We start from the raw sequence: 25,859 nt of genomic DNA, 5'->3' as shown, positions 1-25,859 counted from the left end.
TGCCGAGGAGAGGCAGAGCCGTGATTGCTGCCCGGGACGGTCACACGAGATAATTAGTTCAGTGCAACCTAGTGGCCTCATGTGATATGACAATGAACAGTTTTCAATGCCTTTGTACAGCGACATGTGCCAATCGAGCTCCAAAATTTCATATCTATGATATACATTAAATATATCGTCTTCATTAGGTGTAATAAATTTACTGAAAATCTACCTGTGCGTTTCTTTTTTTGAGGAGTGTATGTCTTCAGAGTTATGCAAAAAATACGCACACAGCTTGCTTGTGCATTGCAATGTACTATGACTCATCTATAGTTAATAACAATCATCATATATGGTGATGTTAATACGTGATAGGGGAATAGTCACTAGTGTCATTTATGATAAACTGTACCTATACTTCCCCAAACACATTTAACTTAGCTAGTGTTTACATTATAATGTCGGGGGTCAGGATTGTGTGAGAAGTCGTTTATGATCGTTAAATGAAGATTCAATCAATGCCCTACCTGCAGTGTTGTTGAATTCGGCGTAGATGTTGCTCATCAACGACAACGTTGAGATCAGCGTAAGTATCAACATTGTGTAGCCAGTTTGCTCGTCAGAACTCAACATAGACTTTGCCCCAGTTAAAGAACCATAGCTCGGTTGTCACGTCTTTGTGTGACGTCACTGATAACGTGACATTTTCTCCTATCAGAGACGACATTGTGCAACTGAAGGTATGCATGCTACGTTAGCCCGCCTACAAGCTATAGATAGCACACCTCATTCATAACTTGGGAGTTGGTATGCTTCGTGGTAAGAACTGTTGTTTGTAATTGACTAAGGGGCCTTTTGGGGCCGAGCATTTAATATTCTGGCGCTGTTGGTGGGTCATGAAAAAGGATACGGATCATAATTGATCTTCAGCAAGCCATCTTTATCGTAGGAGGCGACTAACGGGATCGGGTGGTCAGGCTCGCTGACTTGGTTGATGCATGTCATCGTATCCACATTGCGTAGATTTATGCTAATGATGTTAATCACTGGATTGTGTAATCTAGACTCGATTGTTTACAGACAATCGTCATATTGCTGGAATATTGCCGAGTGAACAGAATTTTTCCAGAAAATATGTTTGTGTCAAACAGAAAGAAAAAAGTAATAAATAGCAACGCTTGTAATTTATTCATTTGTTTTTGATTTGAGAAAGTTACATGGGGATGAAAGATGTTTGAAAGATGTAAACAAACTTTTAAAAGAAACTTGATCTTTCTCTCACATATGTATAATTAAATGCGCACATACGAAATACATAAATCATTATGATAACATGTTTAAAATATTCCTAACTGTAAATTATGACACTGAACCAGTTTATGTTAGTCGGGCACAATCATCGTATGGAGGCATGCTATACCCTAGACCGGTTTGCCTGACCAAGGGCGCTTTCGCTTCTCGCTTGCAGCCGCTTGGAGGCGAAGGGCAAAGTCCAAGGGTAGCTCTGTCCGACCTTTTCCCCAAAGAGTATTTCGCTGCGGTGAAACGCTGCACCATTTCCGTGTCTGTCTGTCGAGAGTGGGACGGTCGGGTAGCCTAGTGGTTAAAGCGTTCGCTCGTCACGCCGAAGACCCTGGTTCGATTCCCGACATGGATACAATGTGTGAAGCCCATTTCTGGTGTCCCCCGCCGTGATATTGCTGGAATATTGCTAAAAGCGGCGTAAAACCCCACTCACTCACTCACTGTCGAGCATATCGCTGTGCGGGAAACATTGACCCAGTTTCCGTGAAGCGAGGTATTAGCACTTTTGGACAGCGTGAATAATTGACGTGTCAGCCTACAGGAGTAAACATACAGTACGCTAAGCATGAAGGAGGTAACTCATGGAGAAGCATGGTGCATGGTTAAAAAACTACGCACTCACAACGCTTTGGGTTTCAAATTTAACAATGTCTCCACTGATCTCGTTCATATAAAATAGCCCATTTCTGGTGTCCCCCGCCGTGATATTGCTGGAATATTGCAAAAAGCGGCGTAAAACCAAACTCACTCACTCACTCATATAAAATAATATTACAACAATGAAACTATTACCTTGAAAAGATTAATTATGAAAATATTAATAACGTTACCTCTCTCTCAATGTCAACAGAATCATGTAATACCAATAAAAAACGTTTCAGGAAGTCGTTGTGAAAACATATTACCCGTTTTGTTTTCATAATATCCTGTATTCTACTTTTATATTACATAAATATTTAAACGGAAATGTGTCATATTCTCATTCCTAAATCTGAAGGAACAACATTCAAATTACTATTTGTTTTACCTTCTGGGTCACACATGTGCGCTTTTTGACAGTATAGATACTTGTACCAACGGGTAGGCATGCCAGAACATTTCTCTGCGCATCGTTAATCCTCTGGATTAATGTTATCTTGTTAATACTTGCTATTAATGTATAACACCATCAGGTAAATTCTGATTCACAAAATATCGATTCTATATTTTCTATGAGTCAATCTCATCAGTTATAATTAAATGTTTTGAATTTAAAACTGCATTTACACCATTGATGCTGGGACAAACGTAATACAAACGTTAAATTGTTTTTGCATTCGGATTTCCTCGATTTTTTTCGTTTTCGACAGACCGACTTCATATACATGTGTGCTTGTGTGAAGCTTTGCTCAGTCGTGCCATGAATTTTGAAACCTCGGCGCTGATTGGCTGACGAGAACCTGACGTGAAACGAATGGAGGAGCGTCAGATCTTCCCGCAGAGAGGCACCGTATCGTGATATAAGAGCTGATGTTTATGAGACGCGTTCACAGTGGAGCGTAGAGTTACCTCCCTTCGACCGGGGTTCACATGCCAGTTCAAAATGCGCACGTAATGATATTAGAAATACGAATGAAAACAAGAGTAACTTATATAACAAAAGTTAAATTTGAGATAACACTTTCTTAGTAAAATACAGATTTTGGGGTTGAGTCCCATCCGGGATTCGAACCCACACTACCAGTGTGAGGCACCTAATCGCCAGCACACAAAGTCGGCGATCTAACCCACTCAGCCACTGAGGCTTCCACGGTGTGTGTTCGAATCCCGGATGGGACTCAACCCAAAAAAGTACGAGAACCTTTACTTTACTAAGAAAGTGTTATCCCGAATACATTATATCTTACATTTGACCACTTTCTAAATGGCACTGTGTGTTCAACTAGTTACTAACGTTCTTCAACAAGTCTTTGTGGCATTAGTCTTAGTCTTCTCCGTCTGAAGAAACACCCACCGGCGACCACTACCACCAGGAAGACCACTCCGCCGACACTTCCACCAGCTATTACTCCTATGTTTGATGCTGTTAAAAAAATGAAAAATGTAATAAGATCCATACTTTCTCTACGTAAATCATACGCCTACGGGAGCGTAGTAGGGCCACGGTGAGTGAGTGAGTGAGTGAGTGAGTTAAAATTTTAAGTCACATCGGCAATATTTCAGCAATATCGTGACTATCAAAAGTTAAATATAATACATATATTGAAACGGATGTAAAAACCTGCCAACGAGGGACTGTAAAACAACTAGACGTATCACAGCAATAAAATTTTTAAACTAGTATGTAATAATAAAAGCAATAGCACTATACATATACATTACATTTTAAAAACAGGCTATAGATCGCCAGCAACTGAAGGTAGATCACCATACTAGGGACCATGGGGACTTACAGTACCTTTGCTACCTGCATGGACCCTAGCAGGATTTACATCATCCCTTCAGTCGCTGGCGATTGTACATAATTTTAGTCACAATTAAAATGACAGAAATTCTACGTTTAAAAGCGTAGTAAATGGAAATATTCCGTGAATGACAGGGACTTACGATACCCTTGGGCCACGGTGAATTAAGTATCTTAGTATGAACTTACTATGTCCTATGTAGGACTTACTATCTCCTACGTAGGACTTACTATCTCCTACGTAGGACTTAGTATGACCTTAGATCACTGTCTCCTACGTAGGACTAACTATCTCCTACGTAGGACTAACTATCTCCTACGTAGGACTTACTATCTCCTACGTAGGACTTAGTATGGACTAGAATAACTATCTCCTACGTATGACTGTTTCTCCTACGTAGGACTTACTGTCTCCTACGTAGGAGATAGTAAGTCCTACGTAGGAGTGAGTGAGTGAGTGAGTTACAATATTTCAGCCATATCGTGACTATCAAAAGTGAAATATAATACATATAATGAAACGGATGTAAAAACCTGCCAACGAGGGACAGTAAAACAACTAGACGTATCACAGCAATAAAATTTAAAACTAGTATGTAATAATAAAATCAATAGCACTATACATATACATTACATTTTAAAAACAGGCTATAGATCACCAGCAACTGATGGTAGATCACCATACTAGGGACTCCTACATAGGAGATAGTAAAGCCTACGTAGGAGATAGTAAGTCCTACGTAGGAGATAATAAGTCCTAGGTAGGAGATAATAAGTCCTACGTAGGAGATACGAATTCCTACGTAGGAAATACTTAGGAAAAAATCATCGTGGCCCTACTACGCTTCCGTAAACGCACATCAGCAGTTATGATGGAGAAACCCATGGTAACGCAGTACTTAAGTGTTGTTCACTTTCGTGAAATCTTTGAGCATTGGTGAACTACTGACATGCAAATATTATAATAGTGAGTGAGTGAGTTAAAGCTTAACGTCACATCGGCAATATTTCAGCCATATCGTGACGAAACAAAATTGACATTAACAATATATATTAAGTAGTACAAAATTCTGCCGACGAAGGGCAGTATAAAAACTAGCATATCACAGACTGTCTTAAAACTAGTTTGAATATGTTAAAAGAGATAACTAACAGAATCATTTGACAACACATTATAAAAACGGGCTATAGATCGCCACCAACTGAAGGTTGATCACCGCGCTGGGGACCATGGGGACTTACAGTACTTTTGCTACCTGCATGGACCCCAGTCGGATTTACATCATCCCTCCAGTTGTTAGCGACGACTGACAAAATTTAGCCAAACATTAAAAGAACATATATGCTACGATTAAAAAGTGGAAGATATAAATATACTTTGAAAGACGTGGTCTTACATACCCTATTATAATAGTATCGAATCTAGAATTCGAACCATGGGACGCAACTTAAAACAATGAATCGTCTATCCTTCGTAGCTTATTCTTTAGTTCCGATTAGATATGGAAATAGGACGCAGGGTGGCCCTGTTGTCTTAGTCGCCGCAATGCAATTTGCAGAATTGCGTTCCTTAGGCATACCAGAGACATAAGATTGTGGATTCGAATCCTAGAATGATGTAATTCGTTAATCATTAATGAATAATTCGCCCTGAATATGTTCGTGATCGTAGGCTTCAACGGTGGTTAACATTTTGCGACAATTCGGGCATTCCTCCCATATCACACTCACTCACTCTCGTATAATGACATGTCATCTCTTTCAAACAACTAGAATATTTATGAGTGCGGCGTTAAACAACAAACAAACAAATCCAAACAACTATCGCATAAATACGTACACGAGGATGATAAATAAGCACTGTATATGATGTAGAATCCCTTGTCATTGCTGACGCCATTTGAATGGAACTTTACTGTCATATAGCTTCCAGAGCTTTGATACAGTGGTTTCTGAGTCCCGCAAAATTTCCCCAGTGATGGTGACGAAGTACTTGCACCTAGAGCAACAGAAATTTGGCGAGTGGAATCGTGTGTGCATAGAATACATCCAGTCGTTGTGTAGGACTCGTTGTCTTCTGAAAAGCATATCTGTATTGGTTTCCTGCATTTAATACTTCCTGACAGGAGTTCTTTTATAACTTGTGATTAATTTCTATAGGATCATGCAAAGCGATGACAATACGTTACTTACATACCATACATAGTATCAAAAGTCTTCCACCAAAGCACTGTTAAACAGTTAGCAATGTAGCACAGATTAAGTTTATGTATAAACAAAATATATGAAATAGATATGAAAGATTTAAAAAAGCCATTTACCTTCCCAAAATCAAATAAATCACTGTCAAAAATGTACAAGCCACAAATAACCGGAATAAATAAGATTGGCGGCCATTGGTTCCAGAATGTCATGCAGCAGATCTATCGGTTTGTTTCCTATCCTCAAAGACCAAAGTCAAAGTTCCCTTCATCTGGAGAATTATTGCCCCAGATTCAGCCTTTGGTGTCTACATTTCACAACGTTTGAGGACCAATCGGGAATGCTATTTCTACGAATATTTCAAAGCGCGTCATACAACTCTTGGTCAACAATTCTTTGTCAGGGTTACATGATACAATGTCGCAGAAAAGTCTTCAAAATGTTTTGTGGTAAACATGTGGAGGACATTTTCAAATTTGACACTTTAGTGACCAACATGAAATCCGATGCAATTTTGACTTGTACCAATGTTGCCGTATTTCTTAAGGTGATACTTGCCTTCCCTTTGCGTGCGTTTATGACTTTTCGCAAAGACGAGTTATCTTCACAATTTTTAAATGATCCATAAAAAATGCTGATGATACCTGCATAGGCGGAATCGTACAATGGTGCCAATGATTATGGAAAGGGTTTTGTCACTTTTATAGATATTGTGTATATATATAAAGCGTTTACCATCAAAGACTTCCACATAATCTTTCATACAACCATTGCTGTACTCAATAGAGGAGTTTTGAGCGCCAAGGGTTATAACAAAATCTTCGTTGTCAGTGTGGATTGCCCATACACATTCTGTATTGCTGTAAAGAGAGATACAAAATTGCAACACATACAAATGATAACAAAGAATCCCTTTAACATGTTATTACTACCATGGGGGTGGTCGACGATACACGGTAACATAAAAATAAATTTAATCATAAACTTATATGAGGAGTGTATGTACACATGAATGATTGCACTATATTGTGCACGCGCGCGAGCACGCACGCATGCACGCACGCACGCATGCACGCACGCACGCACGCACGCACGCACGCACGCACGCACGCACGCACGCACACACAGAGTGGAGCTGGTCCAGAATACGACATGCAATAGTTTACGTCAATATCGGAGGGAGGCCATTTTGTGACATTTTCGAAGTTCAATTTCTGAAAATTGGTTGATGTTGTAAATGATGATGCGATGATTGACAGTACAATGATGGGTGCTGACACCGGCATGGAAATATGTGCACCAAAACGTTGCAAGGGTAAGGCCTGCATCTTGCCAGTTTGCTCGATTCATCCACCATTTGTAATCTCTGCTATATGCTTCTGAATATATGCACGAAATTCAATACACATATCGTCAGTGTGTTCGTAAGCAATCACTCAATCACGCCAGACGATACAGTCAGGCAATCACTCAATCACGACAGTCGAAGCAGTCAGGCACTCACACACGCCAGTCTTTTCAGTGAGGCACTCACTCAATCACGCTAGTCTATACAGTGATGCAATCACTCAATCACGCCAGTCTATACAGTTAGCAATCACTCAATCACGTCAGTCGATACAGTCAGGCACTCACTCAATCACGCCAGTCTATACAGTTAGCAATCACTCAATCACGTCAGTCGATACAGTCAGGCACTCACTCAATCACGCCAGTCTATACAGTTAGCAATCACTCAATCACGTCAGTCGATACAGTGATGCAATCACTCAATCACGCCATTCTATACAGTTAGCAATCACTCAATCACGTCAGTCGATACAGTCAGGCACTCACTCAATCACGCCAGTCTATACAGTTAGCAATCACTCAATCACGTCAGTCGATACAGTCAGGCACTCACTCAATCACGCCAATCGATACATTCAGGCACTCACTCAATCACGCCAGTCTATAGAGTCAAGCAATCACTCAATCACGCCAATCGATACAGTCAGGCACTCACTCAATCACGCCAATTGATACAGTCAGGCACTCACTCAATCACGCACAATGAGGGCATTATCAAAATATAGAGACCCTAGCATTGCCTGTTGATCATGTGTGGACCGTTTTATGATAATTCTATCCATTTTAGAATGCATACATGCACATCATGATCAACTAAAATATTACCTTGGATAATTATTTGGATATCTTGGCGATTTGATATGACCGACACCGAAGATTGGAGCGATGAGGTTGTTGTCGCCACAGTCTGATGGATATATTAATACTTATTTGTTAAGGTTAAATATATTTTGAAATATACATATATATATACATTTAAAGTAAACTACGGTTATAACGAACACGCTTATAACGAACTGACGGATATTACGAACTAACTTTTTAGTCCCGACTATTTGCTGTAGTTTTGCTGTATATATGCTTATAACGAATTACGGTTATAACGAACTAAAACTAGTAGTCCCTTTGAGTTCGTTATAACCGTAGTTTACTGTAATCCATTCAATTGTTATGTGTGTTAATAATACCCCCGTTGTTTTATTAACACTTGTAGGTTTTTCGTGTACATGAGGAATTTCGGCGGGTCGATCTCTTGACCATGTCACGATATGGCTGAAATATTGCCGATGTGACGTAAAGCATTAACTCACTCACTCACTTGACCATGTCATACCAAAATATGGTACTTGTTTTTACAATGCTTAAAGGGCATAAAACAAGGCTCGGGGTCACTTTAATATCTGAATGGGAATCCATGATAAACTGCGGCATGGTGTCTCAGTAGGCTAGCACTGTCAATCCGGCATTAGTCCGGACTAGTACAAGCAGTATCATACACACGCATGCGCGTAGCTATGTAAGTGAAGCAAGCGTGAATACCCTATGAACATATAGAATGTAGGGCTGGGACGAGTCCAAATGTACTACCTGGTACCCAACCCCCTATTACCCGCCCCTACCCGGGTATCCATTGTATGTCTCAAGCGTTGGGAACACAATGTCTAATTGGAAATAGTTTAACTGTAGCCCTGGCAAAAACTGTTCAGATACATGTATGAAACCGAAGACCATATAATAGATTATATAGTCTCTTATGAAACGATCAAATCATGCGTACACTGAAGTTGACTGAAGCTTTATCTTTACTGAAACATATACAAGTCAAAAGGAATGTGTGCATCATTATACAGAAATGGGAACATTACATTTGTAGTGTAACCACTGAGCTCCAATTAGTGTTTGTCATTAAACAATATATCAAGTGACTAACCACAGGTCCTGGTAGTCCTGTGGGTACCCGGATCCTACTCAGGACCCACCCGACCCGAACACCCGAGTTACCCGCCCCAGCCCTAATAGAATTGAGTTCGCAATACCACAAATCAACCTACTTGAGTAACTTCCACCAGTGTAGCTCATCTGAAATCCGGCAAAAGAAAGGGAATCATCGGAGTGGAAACGCACAAGAACATCTGATCCGGAGCTTGTTAGAGTTGGTGTATCCATGAAACAGAGTCTGCCAATGACCAGGCTCGAAGTCGTGGAACCTGTAGACATGCCAGTTCCATGTATCATCATAAACCAATAACATAAACCATAAGTATCGGCCACCTATTCACGAATTGCGTATGTTGTTTAACGCCGCAGTCAGCAATTATCCAGCTGTATGACGGTGGTCTGTAAATATCGAGAATGGACCAGACAATCCGGTGGTTGACACCTTGAAGATCGATATAGGCCATTTGGATTTGATGACATGCATCAATCAAGTCAGCGAACCTCACCACCCGATCGTATTAGTCGCCTCCTAATTCGGGAATAACTCTGGTGAGGTGAGGTGAGGTGAAATGGGGTTAACGTCGCGTCCAAGATTATTGCACTTATATAGCGACGTGCATGCACGTGTATGTGTGTGGCTGCTTGTAATAGTCCGGACTGATGCCGATTTATAGTGCCAGCTCACTGAGATACCATGCCGCAGTTTAACATGAATAACCCACTCAGACACAGTATACTGACTCCGAGCCGACCAGTCCTTGTTTTAGCCCCTTAATGCCGAGCGCCAGACAGGGTAACAACAAGAACCATCTTTTAACGTCTTTTGGTATGACGCGGCTGGGGATCGAACCCCGGACCTTCCGCTCTCCGGGCGGACGCTCTACCATTAGACCACGGAGGCGGAATAAACTCTGGTTATATCACGCAAGAACTGAACAAGAGTCTTCACAAAACAACGTAAGGTTCTCGCTGTATGAGTCGTTATACAGTACAGATCACAGGGATATTTTCCTTTTTAATTGTAGCACGGGACACTTATTAAGATGTTCCAGAGTGCCCTTTGGATTTAAAGAATGCCAACAAAAAGAATATTTACATCCATCTTCGAAATCGACGAATCTCATTTGTGCTGGGTAATAAGCAGTTGTAAGTTGGAAAGTATGAGTTCGAAGCCTGTGCCCTGTTCAACAAAGCGGACGTAGCGCTAAGACGAACGTAACTCTTATACATAGACCTGCGCCAGTCGTGGCCTTATGTTCGCTTTGTTGAACGGGGCCATAGTCATGCATATTCTGGTTCCCTTTTAGCGTCTTACCTAACTTAAGCAAACATTCAGTCCCTAAAAAGAAATAATATTTTACAAATGATCAGTGAAATAGGATATGTTTGGTCGTTCACGCATTAATGTCGAAATTTAGAAGTGAAGTAAAAACAAAACCGGGTGTGTTGATTGAAGTAAAAACAAAACCGGGTGTGTTGATTGTGAAACACTCTCACCATCATAAATTGCTACATAATCATATGGGCAACCAGTTCCTCCCTGCAGCCTCAAAACCTCAACGGTAAGCTTTATGTTTTTCTCAGATGTTGATATCGCCCAGATGCAGTCCTCGTTGCTGAAAGAGAGGTAAAGTATTTATTAGATTGAATCAATTCCAGCGAGTGAGTCTGGTTTCGTCGTATTTATAGCAATATGCCGTGATATACGACGATGGAAGCCAGAAAAGTGTGTCACACATTAATAAGTATTAATCAATGAAACATGGACAATTATTCGCTTAGATTTAGGCATTTTGTTATTAATAGCATTATACTTATGTATGCGAAGAAACAGGGTGGAACTTATAAATGTTGGTTGCAAAAACTGTTAATGTCAAAATCATTAAAAACATCATACTTCTGATACTGAAGCGGGAAATTTGGTGATGAGAAAAGTTGTATCGCCCTTGTAGCTACTAACTGATTTTCGCATTTGTACGGATCTGGAAAAAAGTACAAGGTTATGTGTGAATATAGTGAGTGTGATCTTTGATAGCTTGGAAGAGGGGCTTTTATAGGTATCAATACGTTTTCGGGGACACAGTATTTGCCCTGTTGGGAACGTTGGTATAGATACTGTAGAATCTCAATAAGGAAGGAGTGCTGTTTTACGTCGCATTTTAAAATATTCTAGCAACATCATGGCGGAAGGGTGACTTCATAAGTGGAACATATGCCAGGCACAAGAACGCATACACTTGCAAATTAGACTTGGCAAAGACAATTACAAATGTTTGATACTCGTATCAAATACATCATCATCGACTAACCATTTCTTGTTTGTTTCATTTAAGCCACTTTCAAACGTGGGTGCATACATTTACTTTCGTCTGCTTGGCAGTTTAGTTTATTCAGTGAGATGTTGTTCTGATGGTATGGGTTATAAAAAGTACACGTAATAAGAACAGATTTGGAATTAATAACACCCCCAACACCATCCCCCCACCCCTCCAAATAACAAAAATACCACTACCCCCAACCCGAAACAAAAACAAAGTAATCTAGGCCCTCCCCCCAGCCCCGACCCAAAAACAAAACAAAACAAAAAACAAAAACAAACAAAAAAAACCCAAAAAACCCCCAAAACCCAAACCAAAAAAACACACAAAAAAACAACCAAAAAACAAAAAACAAAACCCAACAATAAACTAAAAAAAACACCCCAAAACTAACATCTAACAACTGCATCCACATAATGAAAAAAGAAGAAGAAACAAAACTCCAGTGCGTTGAACGTTGTGGTATGTACAGCTGGGGATACCTCAGGTTTACCTGATGTGGCAAAGTATGTAAGATTAAAGCCTTTATACGGTGTTAAGCCATCTGTCGCGAATCTCAATTTCAGTTCATTGTTTTTTGTCTGGAATTCCGGTCTTTGCTTGGAGCACCACACTGTCACCAACGTGTCACCTGTGATAACGAAACGAAAACACATGCCTTTGAACAATGACGCGTGACATAAGGGTTAATAGTACATTTAAGTGTGTGTCAGTCAATTCCCGATACCTTAACTAATGTTGGATAAATATAAAACCAATATGACATTTGTTTGTGAATTCCACGAACACACATATGTGATGTTGACAAACCAAGGATATTGAGGAGCACTGAAGGCGACTTGGGGTGCCGACATGGTGATGGACAGCGCCAGGGTAGAAAAATATAGCTTTTAAGTTTATACCTCAGTGACATAAAAACAATTAGCCAATATCGTGCAAGTAATAGTTATAGTGAATGTAGACATAAGAAAACGTTTAAACCGTCGGGGTACGAATACTAGTTTCTTTGTCCGTTCATCGTTCATGAATGTTTCTGTCTGTCACTACTGGTGTCCACCGATCGAACCGTTGGAACAGTCTGCCAGTATGTAATGTGGGATTAATAGCGCTGTTCTGCAACTAAAGATTGTCTACAAATCATTATAGTGCTCTGAAAAATCTGTACACCATTATATCCCGGGGGCCACTTGCACAAAGCGATATTAGCAAAAAGACTATCGTAAGCCTACGTTAAAGTATAGGAGTTACGATCACCTTAGCGCTAAGATCGCTTTGTGCAAGTGGGCCCTGATGACCTAAATATATTGGTCAACTGCGGACACCGTATCCCCTCATCCGTTTGATAGCCATTTGTACACGTCATCATGGGGATCGAGTCTGGTTAGTTTCTGGTTTTGACATTTTATATATCTTGGTTAAAGTTATATAACACATGTTAGAATAGGCAAGTTAATTACATGCATTGAACGTTTCTTAGCACATCTGAAATACAGGCCGCAACGTTGTGGGTTAAACTCTCACCATCATAAGCCTTTACGTAGACTCCTTCACACAACGACCCCGATGAAAGGCTAGAATCTGTAACCTTGACGTGGATCATGGTGTTGGATGGCCCGATGATGGTGTAGGAACAGTTCTCTCTCCTGTCAAGAAACACAAATGACACATATATTGACAATCCAAAGAGAACCTAACAATTAGGGGGCAAGGATGGCCCAGTCGTCTAAGGCGCCGCGATTCGCTGTGCAGAGTTGCGTCCCTTGGGCACGCCAGAAACCTACGATTAAGAGGTTCGAATCTCGGTTCGCCCCAATTATGGTTCTAGGTTTGTCAGCGCAATACCTGTGCTCGTGGGTTTCACCGAAGTGGTAAACGTCTGAGACCTGCATCACTTCGGGCTCTCTTCTCACATTAAGCTGACACGCCGAGATATGACTGGAATACTGAAGCGGCGTGAAACCCAACTCACTCACTTAACAATTAATCTCAAGATAAGTATTTAAATAGATAAGTATTTTGAATTTGACATTTAATTTGGATGGAGTAAATTGACAGATGAAATCAAATAACAGTAAGCAACACGTGTCGGTTTAAATAGCAAGCATTGTGGATCTGCAAATTGTTTCCTTATATACCTCCACGACAATGATAGTACCATGGCGGTGTTCCGTACAATCATTGGATCAACAAATTAAGATCTGTTCCGTACAATTTTAATACTATCATATTCAAAGATTTTATAAATAAAATATAAAGATATCTTCGGCCCTGTAACTGACAGTTTAGTATGGTCGCGGCTAAATCTCGTTACGGCGTTACTGCATTTCTCAGCTAAACTACTACATGTTGATACCGGCTGTCTACCGGGTATATCGACGGAAGTTCGGTACACTGTCTGGTAGCGTCGCTGGGGCCGGCTGACCAGTTCAATGTTTGATTACTTCGTCCCAATTATGTTTCCAGGTTTGTCAGCACCATTTGTGTTTGTCAGAGGAACCGCAATGCGCTGTGTAGAGTTGCGTCCCTTGGGCACGTCAGAAACCTATGATTGTTCGGTTCGTCCCAATTATGTTTCCAGGTTTGTCAGCACCATACGGGTGCTTATGGTGTTCACCAAAGTGGAAGATGTCAGAGATCTGCATCACTTTGGGCTTTCCTCACATCAAAGCTGACAAGCCGTAAAATAACTGGAAAACTGTTAAAAGCGTGTTAAACCCAACTGACTCACCGAGGATTATTTCTTAGCGCTCAATAGATAATTGACGAATAGAGACAATTCAACGAAATCTTGTACAATATTGGAATGTGAGAATTACCAAGATGCGATAGGAACAACCTTAATATATTTTAATTCCAAGATTTACGCAAAAGCGGCCCCACGTGAAAAACGAACCCGCTGTAGCCGTGAGTGTATCCTGGGGATATCAGAAAATGTTTTGTTGAAGTTGTAGTGACGGTGTAGCTAGAGTTGCCACAGGGAAGCGGCGGCGGTGGTGGTGTCGTTGGTCCTGAAAATAAAGGAAATGCAAAAACATTGTAGAACTGTACACAAGTGCAATACGCGTTGTTAAATATATCCGAGTTTTGCATATCTGGGCCCGCTTGCACAAAGCGATCTTAGAGCTAAGATGATCGTTAACATAGGCTTATGATAGTCGTAGCGCTAAGATCGCTTTGTGCGAGTGGGCCCAGGACTTAACATTTATTGGTTTAAACCAAGTTTCCAATGCAGTGTGAGTACACGGGTGGCCCTGTCGTCTAAGGCGGCGGAATTGGCTCTGCGGTGTCCAAGAAACGAAAGTTCTTGGGTTTAAATCTCAGATGTTCTCACTGTGCTTGGTGTTTACATTTCGCAACTTAGATATAAAATCGAGCATGAAATCGAGCATGCTCTTTCTTCCAAGATTTCAAAGAGCGTCATACGAATCTTGTTCAGAAGTTGTTTGATCAAGGTTACAACATTCAAGGCCACAGTAAGGCTTTCAAAAAGTTTTATGGTAAACATGTGGAGGACATGTCCAAATTTGACGCATCACTGACAAAACTTGTCCGATGAAATTCCCTACGTTGACTTGACCATATATATACGTGTTTTTTAAATGAACAATTGACTTGCCTTTGTATGTGTTTGTGACTTTCCACTCCCATCAAGCTGACACACCATGATAACTCAAATACTGCTTACTTACTCACTCTCACTTGTTGTAAGTAGCAGTTACCTACCTGTCCCCGAAAAGCCCCGGTAGCGCAGCCTGAAGCCACGTTTTACTACAGCACTGTTCGTTGTAAAGTTTACCGTCATGCCAGGCGAAGGTGTAACAAACGTGGTTGTGTTGCTTGTGCTACCACAGAATTGTCCCAGCTTCTCGTCTGTGGGAAATCTAAATTCTACAAACATACATGAATGCATTTATTAGGTGTCAGAAAGCCTTAAAATATTTCCTATTCATATTTCGGTTGTTGCATGCCAAATCCAGGTTTTTGCATTATTCATTAGGATCCCATTCCGCTTCCAATTCCATGTTTTAGAACAAAAGAGTATGGCAGCCACCTTCAATGAGACCAGTGATCACATACCCACATGTGATCAATACTTACCCGAGCGGACAGTAATAATGTCATGTCCACAAGCAGGGTAAGGGCCTTCTACATCTGATGACACAACATCCAGTTCAATGCCGTCCAACAGTGTTAGAATCTCCCAGCTGCAGTTTAAGTTGCTTAAAAGATAACACACATGTACACATACATATATCCCGTAAATCCAGGGTTACATATTACGAGATCGAAACTTTTCATTGGCGGAGTGGCCGATGTCTACCAGATATTGGTGTCTCGGAGAAAATACCTGTCAAAAGAAATGGCGTAGTTACATGTATATGCACATATACTTTCCAGTCCGCAGTAAATCTTAACATATCATTTAATTTTAAAGCAGAATTGATAAACGCCACTTTCTGGATCACGATAGCATTGATCACTATAGAATAAAATTGCAAGTGTGTGAGTGAGTTTGGTTTAACGCCGCTTTTAACAGTGTTACAGTTATATCGCGGTGTGTCAGTTTATAATGTGAGAAGAGAGCCCGAAGTGATGCAGGACTCAAACGTTTACCACTTCGGTGAAACCCACGAGCATGGGTAAAGTGCTGACAAACCTAGAAACATAACCGGGATTCGAACCCACAATCATAGGTTTCTTGCGTGCCCAAGGGACGCAACTCTTCACAGCGAATCGCGGCGCCTTAGGCGACAGGGCCACCCGCGACCCCTCTATAGAATTGTACACGCTGAAAGATATGTCACTTCAGAAGCTATCAGCATTTAGAATGTCATGTGACTAATTGCAAAGTACGGTGGCCCATAAGGGACATGAAGTCTGTTTTTCAGGTCATGTCCCATTAGTCATACGCCCATTTGTCATACTCCCAATAGTTATACAGCAAATGAGGGATTAGTTAAAACAACAATAGGCATATACCCTTTGGTCAAAATGGATTAGTCCACTAATTAGAAAGCTTGGGATTAGTTTATTCTCTAACATATATATCTATACTGAGTATGACACAGTCTTTGGTAATGAAATCATGAATGTTATTAAAGTAATATACATTGAAGTTATTTGAGCATGATACATGAAATTCAAACATTCAAATTAATGTTATTTAAATAAATACCTATGATGTTTAAGGAACAAGTACAGGATTCATCTCAAACTATTTACTGTTCTTTACCGAGTTAAATTGAGTTTACTCAATTTAATGAAAAAACACAAACTAGTACATAAAAGTGTCTATTTTTTTACTCTAGCATATCACTCTTGTTATCGAGACTGAGTTTCCTGCAGCCAGAGTGAGAGGATGTAACTTTCACTTCACCCAAGCCATCTGGAGGAAAGTACAAGACTAAGGGTTAGCTGTCCCATACCAAGAAAATCCTGAGGTCAGACGCTGGGTCAGAAGAGCATCATCCCTGGCTCTGTTACCAGAAGCTGACGTCCAAGATGCCCGGGTCAACGCCATGGACGATACGCCAGAACTAGACAACGCTCAGGGATTTAATGATTATATTGTAACAACTTGGGTTGATGATGATGCTAGATTCCCCATCCCTCTATGGAATCACCACCGAAACATTGGACCTCGCACGAACAATAATCTGGAAGGCTTCCTACCGACTGAACATGTCTCTGCCACATCATCATCCAAACATTTATCGTTTTGTTGAACTGATCAAGCAGGAGTGAGAAGTCTGAATCTGCCAAGATGCGTCAAATTGACTTTGGTGCTGCTCCCCAAGGCAGAAAGCGAGTGTATCGCGAGAAGGAAAGCGGACTCATCAGATTGTGGGACCAACTCCAGTCTTCAGTTTCTGGATGCTGCTGGTTATCTGTATCTAACTGACCACTAAATGTGAAACTGCAAACTCAAAATGTAAATATGTGATGCTACGTTAATGATCATTTAACCTACAGTGATTACTTAATGTGATTATTTATGTATATATGTCATATACGATTATAGGTAATTGATGATATAGGCTATGATGAATATATATGCTATGCTGAGGAGTATTAAAAGATTATCAAAAGTATTAAAAGTTGTAATTTTGTGTTTCTTGGACCATTCCACTTTAATTGTGGGTATTACAAAGGTAGTTGTTGGTGCAGTCAACCATACCATATGTTGTTTTAACCCGTATGACTAATGGGCCGTATGACTAATGGGAGGACACCGTTTTTCAATATTTTGACATTTCACTTACTGTTATCATAGCCTTTGGCAAATTAACACGATTTGTCATACAAATGTGTGATAAATCATGCATAAAGTAGATATTGAATCGCTAAAACTAAAATGAAAATGTCAAAAACAAAAACGAAAAGGTCAAAATACTTTTCACCGCGGTGTAAATAGTTTACCCCGCGCTGGAAATATTATTCATTATTATTTTCATTTAGTTTTTGACATTTTCGCTTCACATTTCAGCGATTCAATAGCTACTTGAAAGTACATTTTCCATGTTTTCGGTTGTTTTTAAACATAATTTATCACATTTGTATGACAAATTGTGTTAATTTACCAAAGGTTATGATAACAGTAAATGAAATGTTAAAATATTGAAAAACAGACATCATGTCCCATCATGGGCCACCGTAGTAAAGTGAATCTGCAGTTCAACCAAAACACGACATTGCTAGACATTCTGACGTCACAGCGAATTACGGCGCTTCATACTGAACCAACGCTGTCTCACCACTTTCCTAGCACATGAAGCTGGCTTGTCATGACATAACGTAAGATAAAGTTTGAAGCGGGGTAAATCCAACTGACTTACAGCCCCCCTTTGTCTTTTTTACCCTATAAAATGGTACATGAAAGCAAATAAACTACGTACTTGAAGTAAGCATTCGGGTAGCCTGGTGAAACGATGTAATATGGCATGATGCCATCGGCAGTTCGTTGAGGAAAGCATTCCGATTCTGAAAAATAATTCATTATAAACAAATTACAACGATCTGCTTTGATTCTGTTCCTTCAAAAATACACACGAATATTAAAGTTTCTATTATCTGTTATTATTGAATGAATGGAATCAGATTAATATAGAGCAAGGAACAACAAAGACTAAATACATTGCTTACGTGGAACCGATCTGTAGGTCAATCGAAACCCCTTCTTAACAATAGACTCGTCTGTTTTAAACACAACGAGCACCTGATTTAAACCACTCTGGTACTTTGGAGTGAAGGTCTTGCAGGAGATGCCAAGTACTTGGGATGCTGAACAAAGTAAAATAATCCATAATAAACATATTCCACAAGCAGAACGACAATGATTGACACGCGCTGTACCTTACAATTTTGAGAATCGATTTTTTGAATCGACTCGAAAAATGAGTTCTTAACGCCCATACATAAACATTTGGAGATGTTTCAGCCAATGCACCTTCAGTTTTAGATATGAAATTGTAAGATGTAATGTATTGAGGTATACGTGTTGTAAAATATTGGAACAAACTAAATGTTGTACTCCATGCAAGTAAATATATATTTACCTTGTCTATTTAATGTTATATTTTAGTATCACAGCTATCTAACAGTCATATACTTTCTTAATATAAATGGGGCGGTCGGGTAGCCTAGTGGTTATAGCGTTCGCTCGTTACGCCGAAGACCCGGGTTCGATTCCCGACATGGGTACAATGTTTGAAGCCCATTTCTGGTGTCCCCTGCCGTGATATTGCTGGAATATTGCTGGAATATTGCTAAAAGCGGCGTAAAACCATGCTCACTCACTCAATCTTAATATAAATATACTTATATACCACAGCGCCGGGGGTAAATTTGTTATTAGCGGTTTGACAGTAAGTTTGCTGTGTGTTTGATCAATATAATTGTATCACGGGCTGGAAGGTTGACATAATTATATTGACATTGCTTTTAATACAGGTCCGTGGTTGGATAAAAGCATTCAGGCAAATAATTTTACTCGAAACATGGCAACATCTGAAACATATGGACGTATTATTGTGAACCCTGTAAAAGACAAAGATTGAATTTGGGTAATAGGGAAACATAAAAAATACATTATTATTGATTATCATGTTATTACATGTAAAAACATAACGCCAATTTCAATGACCCTCTTTTGAAAAATAATAATATGGTTATCGTGAAATGAGTGAGTGAGTATGGTTTTACGCCACTTTTAGCAATATTCCAGCAATATCACGGCGGGGGACACCAGAAATGGGCTTCACACATTGTACCCATGTCGGGAATCGAACCCGGTTCTTCGGCGTGACGAGCGAACGCTTTAACCATTAGGCTACCCGACCGCTTACCCCGACGGCATGGTAGTTGTTCATAGTATCAATCACTAGATTGTCTTGTCCAGCTCCGATTATGTACAGGATTCCGCCATACAGCTGGAATATTGCTGAATGCGGCATTAAACAACAAGCAAACACACAAAACAAAAATGTTCAAATACCTATTTGAGCGTTTCCATTGTAAACTGTCACTGAGTCAGCCTTGCAATCGTCGCTTGCTTGAATATTAGAAGATGATACCTCTATTATGACGGTGTGGTTGTTCTGCGCAGCTGTGATTGTCCACACACAATGGAGATTACTTCACATGCAAATAAATAGATGAGAAAATTATTTACGTTCACGACACTCGTCGTTGGCACTTAGTCCGAGTACAACAATCATCATGGTTTTACTCATAACCATACTGAACCGCAAAAGAAACGTCACACCAAGTAACACTGCATGAAAAGATGTCATTTAAATATCTGGGTAATTTTTGTCAAAGTTTCTAAAATTTAACATGACCTTGTCCAGAAAATTGAAATTTGATGATAAAAAACAAAGCAGATGACAATAAAACCGATCGCCCAAACGTATCACGGCAACAGCCATGGTAACCCGATGCACGTGAGTTCCGTACAAATTGAAATGCACATGCGTACCCCCATTTCTTGCCCTATAAAAATCCACCCAGATCAGATAACATTCATTCGTTATTGAATGGCTACCACATGCCAAGACTGACATGAAATCAGAGACAATAAGCCCTTGGACGATTGCAATCTGGACAAATTAATCGCCCGGCAAGTAGTCAGTGCATTTCAAATCCACGTAAGGACCATATACAGGCTCCAGCAACGGTACCAGGCCACCAACGTGACGTCAGGTTCGTCAGATTGTGCGACAGCATCTTCAAGATGTCTTTGTTACTGCTGCGGAAACTGCTCGACAGAGCATGGGGACACACCAGCGACACATTAGTGCGGGCACCGTGCGTCGACAATTGACGAGCAGATACCTCCATTGTCACAGGCCACACCGAGCACCCATTCTGATACCACGTCATCGCCGGAGCCGTCTTCAGTGAGCAACACAGCACCAGCATTGGTGCCGCCGCGCACACGTACACACAGAGGCGACGCCGTGGGGAACGTTATTCGGATGCTTGTGTTGTTGAGAGAGACTCGTGGGGTGCTCAGAGCATCATGGTGTGGGGTGGGATCGGTCTTGCACAGAGGGTCGGCCCTGTGGTCTTCCAGGACATCGGTCCAGGGAGAGGCAATGGTGTCACAGTAGCTCGGTACATTGATCAAGTCTTGAGACCACACGCCATACCTCATTTGGCACGTCGCCGCAAATACGAGTTTCAGCATGACAACGCCTATGTCCACACTGCCAGAGCAACAAGAGACTTCCTCCAGCAGAATGGCATCAGAACCATGCAGTGGCCTGCCTTCAGTCCCGATTAACATCCCATTGAGCACTTGCGGGGCGAGATTCAAAGACGGCTGAATGACGCCGACCAAGGACGACAACTGCAGCTGAACTGCGTCAGGCGTTCCTCAGAGTGTGGGCTCAAGTGCCTATAGCCTTCACCAACCGCCTCATTCATTCCAAGTATCGACGTTGCACGGCAGTCATCAATGCACATGGCGGACACACGTGATACTGACTTGTGAGGGCATTTGCTCAGAGACTAGTGATGTGTTTCACTTTAAGAACATTTGACGCTTAAATTCAACCTTGATGATCAGTTTTGCCAAGTTTCATCTCTTTAATATGTCTCAAAGTATGTTTACAGTGTTTGGACAAATAAGGTTTCTCATAGATCTATCCATGGTGACGTTTCTTTTGCGGTTCAGTATATATTGACGACACACATTTGGCGGTGAGGCACATGCATTGGCCACTCGTCACGCGGTGATCTCGAGTTTGATTTTCAACATGGGTACTTTTCTGGTATCCTCCCGCCGCCTGACGACTCGTTTCATGAAGGGCAATTAAAGTACATCAGTAATTCAAACATTTAAGGAATATTTATGTCCGTTTCTTTTATAAATTCGATTTCGTTTTAGCCCTAATTATCATTGATCATTTATGTGGATTATTTTAGAGAGCAAACAACCTGGAGTATGGTTTTGGATAATTCGGTGACGTCAGGGTTTTGTAAGCAGTGGTAGCGGTCAGGTTTCCTGAACATTCTGTAAAATAAATTGATAGTATTAATGTGTATATATATCATCTGTGAACATTTAGTCGTTATTGGCATTCCGATAAAGATATATTTAAAATTTCATGTGTGAAAATGCGGGGACTTATCATTTTTTATTATATACATATGAATGAAATACTGGAATTTATCAGTGACGATAGATCAAGTTATCAGTCACTAGTGACTGATATAAACAAGGTGCCGGAACTACTTTCTCCTGAATCAAAACATTACGTTTACGTCGGATGCCGACTGTCTCCACCGCAGGTGCATAACTCCTCTTCAACTGACCACATGAACGTTTTGACGAGTCTCATGTCTGGAAATAACATCTATGGCTATGTTTATCACTCTTGCGTCGGACATGCTTCGCCAGACATTAGGCACAACTGGCGACAGCGAGACGTACCGCCGAGGCGAGAAGCGCCCGCTTGAATTTTCCGAGAATTGAATTTTCCTAATTTAATTCATGACAGCAAGCAACAATGTTTCAGTTAAAATGTTCGGCGTTCTATAAATGTGTTTATGTCAAATTTCATACTTATCTGTGAGAAAATTTGATCAAATTTGGCGGATTTTGTAAGCCTGGAGAGCGCTCAGCTGATGGTCGACATGGTCACGGTACTAACTATTTATGTATTCCTACGCCAATAAAATACTCGCTGTTTGAAAATGATTTCTGTTTTCATTTTAAACAGGAACGTTTAATTATGACAAACAAAAATGTCCACGGAACTTAATACTCGATATGAAATTTCGCATTCGCATTCGCAAAACTTACAGGGCTAGTTTTATTCACGAACTATATTCTTTTCGCAAACCCCCTTTATACGGCGGTGGTAAAGGGGCGACAGGGAAAACTAAGTAATTTATCAGACACTGTTTTCGAAAAAATATATAAATTGCAAGTAATAAAAATAAAACATGCATATAATAAATAGAAAATTCAATGTGTTTTCTTAAATACCACTTTTATCTCATCTGGTGAAGTGGGGAAAGAGTCTTAATATTTTCACGAGTGACGATATTAGACACTTCACTCGATGAGATAAAAGTGGTATTTGAGAAAACACATTGATTATCCTCTACATATTTGATCTAATGCCATACTCGTAAAATGTATTGTGTAAAATACACAAAAATATATTCGTTTACAGACCAATAGTTATGAAATTATACTTCATAAAAGGGTGGAATTCCGGATATCAGAAATTGCTTGGGGCGGTGGGATAATCTTGCGGTTAAAGCGTTCGCTCTTTCACGCCAAAGACCCGGGTTCGATTTCCCACATGGGTACAAAGTGTGAAGCCTATTTTTGGTGTCCCCGTACATAGATCGATGCTCATGATGTCAATCACTGGCTTGCCTGGTTCAATCTCGATTATTTACAGACCGCCATCATATAGCTGGAAGAGTGCGGTATCAAACAACAAACAAACACATCGGTCATGGTAGGGAAACGTCTCGATCCACAACAATGATAAACAAAAGAAAATGTTTTGAAAACCCCTTCTTCCAGTTGCTGGATGACAAACTGTACAATAACTACCTCAGGCACGTTTCTCTGCATCAACTCCTGTTGGACGATAAGATAAGCCATCTCACAACGTTAGACGGTAAACGTGTTGGGTAATGGGTGCTTACCTGATGCCCCAGCGAAACGTTGAAGAAAACTCAGCAGTAGGCAAAATAAAAATGTGTTACCGGACGTCATAGCCGTAGAAGGTTGACGGTAACCAAATGAAGCTGAGCTAGGTCAGTGTGTAGATCTCGAGTACGATGACGCCTACGATGACGCCTACAACGGATACAGATAAAAGCTTTCGCAACAACACACGTTGTCCAGAGGTCGCAAACAGTGCGTCTCGTGATACGCTTGCAACACGCAATCACGTTGTATATAATGTTCACTTCTTGTTAATTCAGATTATGTTGAGGTCACCCGCAGCTGATATTTGAACCATTCATCACACTCTTAGTGACATGTTGAAATAAGCAAAGGTCAGTTATTTACAATCTGTATTGACCTACATTGTCACGACTCTCACGGTCTTCTATTGGATAAGGGAGATATTTACACTCATATGCCATATATCAAATTAAAGACGCTCAAATGTGAAGCCTTTTCGGGTGAGTGAGTTGGGTTTAACGCCGCTTTTGACAGTATTCCAGTCATATCATGGCGTGTCAGCTTAATGTGGGCTTTTTCGGGGAGAGGTTAGTTGTGGTGGTGGGTGGTGGGTGGTGGGTGGTGGTTGTGGGGATTTGTTTGTCACAGAATATAATTTTGGTCGCTTTTTAAGAGCATAACAATATAATTTTTCAACAAAACTATCTTTTCAGGACATTCGGCACATAATACTCTGAATCACTACTAAGCATCCCCTTATTCGATGAAAGATGAACACGAATGAATGGAAGAAAGACAGATGTATAAGTTCATGGCAAGAGATGCGTATGCGTGCGCGTGCGCGTGCGTGTGTTAGCGTGCGAGTGTGAGAAGAAGTTACATACACCTTGCTCTAAAGGCTCACTTCGTCGAGACCGCCTCCGTGGTCTAGTGATAGAGCGTCCGCGCGGAGACAGGAAGGTCCGGGGTTCGATCCCCGACCGCGTCATACCAAAAGACGTGAAAAGATGGTACTTGTTGTTACCCTGTCTGGCGCTCGGCATTAAGGGGCTAAAACAAGGACTGGTCGGCTCGGAGTCAGTATACTGTGTCTGAGTGGGGTATTCATGTTAAACTGCGGCATGGTATCTCAGTGTGCTAGCACTATAAATCGGCATCAGTCCGAACTAGTACAAGCAGCCACACAAACACACACACGTACATGCACGACGATATATAAGTGCAATAATCTTGGACACGACGTTGAACCCCATTTCACCTCGCTTCGTCTGATAACGGTTGGTTGTTTAACGCCGCACTCAGCAATATTCCAGCTATATGGGGTAGAATAGGTCTTCAGCAACCCATGCTTGTCGTAAAAGGCGACTAACGGGATCGGGTGGTCAGGCTCGCTGACTTGGTTGATGCATGTGATTGTTCCCAATTGCGTGGATCGATGCTCATGATATTAATCACTGGATTGTCTGGTCCAGACTCGATTATTAATAGACCGCCGTCATATAGCTGGAATATTGCCGAGTGCGGCGTTAAACAACAAACCAACCAACAACCAACTAACCCAGATCTTCACGGGTCTCTGATAACAGATGTATGACAGTTTATAATTACGGACTGATCAGTTTCCCACAGGACAAGTATTATTATTACAAGGTCTCATTCTAGACTTGAAAAAGGGGCGGTGAGGTAGTCCAATGGCTATAGCGTTTACTCGTTACGCCAAGGACCCGGGTTTGATTCCCCACACGGGTACCATGTCTGAAAACCCCATTTCTGGTGTCCCCCGCAGTGATAATGCTAGAATATTGCTAAAAGCGGCGTAAAACAATACTCTATTGACAGGAAAATTTAGTCCTTCCATCGGTGTCAGACAAACATGTATATGTAACTGAAAGGTCTAGAAAGGAAACTGATTGAGGAAGATACAGTCGCTTGTGATTACCGATTCCTATATTGTACGTATGCGTGTGTATGATCATCGCATCAAGTGCGAACCTATTTCTTTCAATTTAATTCAAGATTTTATTTTGCAAATAAAGTAAAGATGTAAGGAACACGTTTAGCATCAATGCATATATATATACATACCATGCCGCAGTTTTACAACAATACTCCAGTCAGACACAGTTTACTGACTCCGGGACGACCAGTCCTTGTTTTAGCCCCT

The 25,859-nt window shown here is 40.8% G+C and overlaps 1 protein-coding gene across 1 annotated transcript; it reads right to left on the bottom strand.

Moving 5' to 3' along the window:
- Window positions 1-3,208: 3,208 nt before the first annotated feature.
- LOC139459989 (exoskeleton protein RP43-like) lies at window positions 3,209-23,779 on the bottom strand. Its single transcript, XM_071241688.1, has 17 exons — window positions 23,710-23,779; window positions 21,979-22,054; window positions 20,033-20,172; window positions 18,682-18,819; window positions 18,435-18,519; window positions 15,637-15,758; window positions 15,262-15,426; window positions 14,432-14,546; window positions 13,060-13,181; window positions 12,032-12,169; window positions 11,118-11,202; window positions 10,718-10,836; window positions 9,334-9,489; window positions 8,108-8,189; window positions 6,668-6,792; window positions 5,571-5,729; window positions 3,209-3,349 (listed from the first exon to the last, which is right to left on the bottom strand). Exons 1-17 carry the CDS (start codon window positions 23,777-23,779, stop codon window positions 3,216-3,218), a joined length of 2,031 nt encoding a protein of 676 aa, XP_071097789.1. The 3' UTR covers window positions 3,209-3,215.
- Between the last annotated feature and the right edge of the window lie 2,080 nt (window positions 23,780-25,859).

Source organism: Haliotis cracherodii, unplaced genomic scaffold (assembly GCF_022045235.1).
Source record: "Haliotis cracherodii isolate W230 unplaced genomic scaffold, xgHalCrac1.p SCAF_1, whole genome shotgun sequence".
Taxonomy (NCBI): Eukaryota; Metazoa; Mollusca; class Gastropoda; order Lepetellida; family Haliotidae; genus Haliotis; species Haliotis cracherodii.
This window is presented reverse-complemented; position numbering and strand designations above follow the sequence as displayed.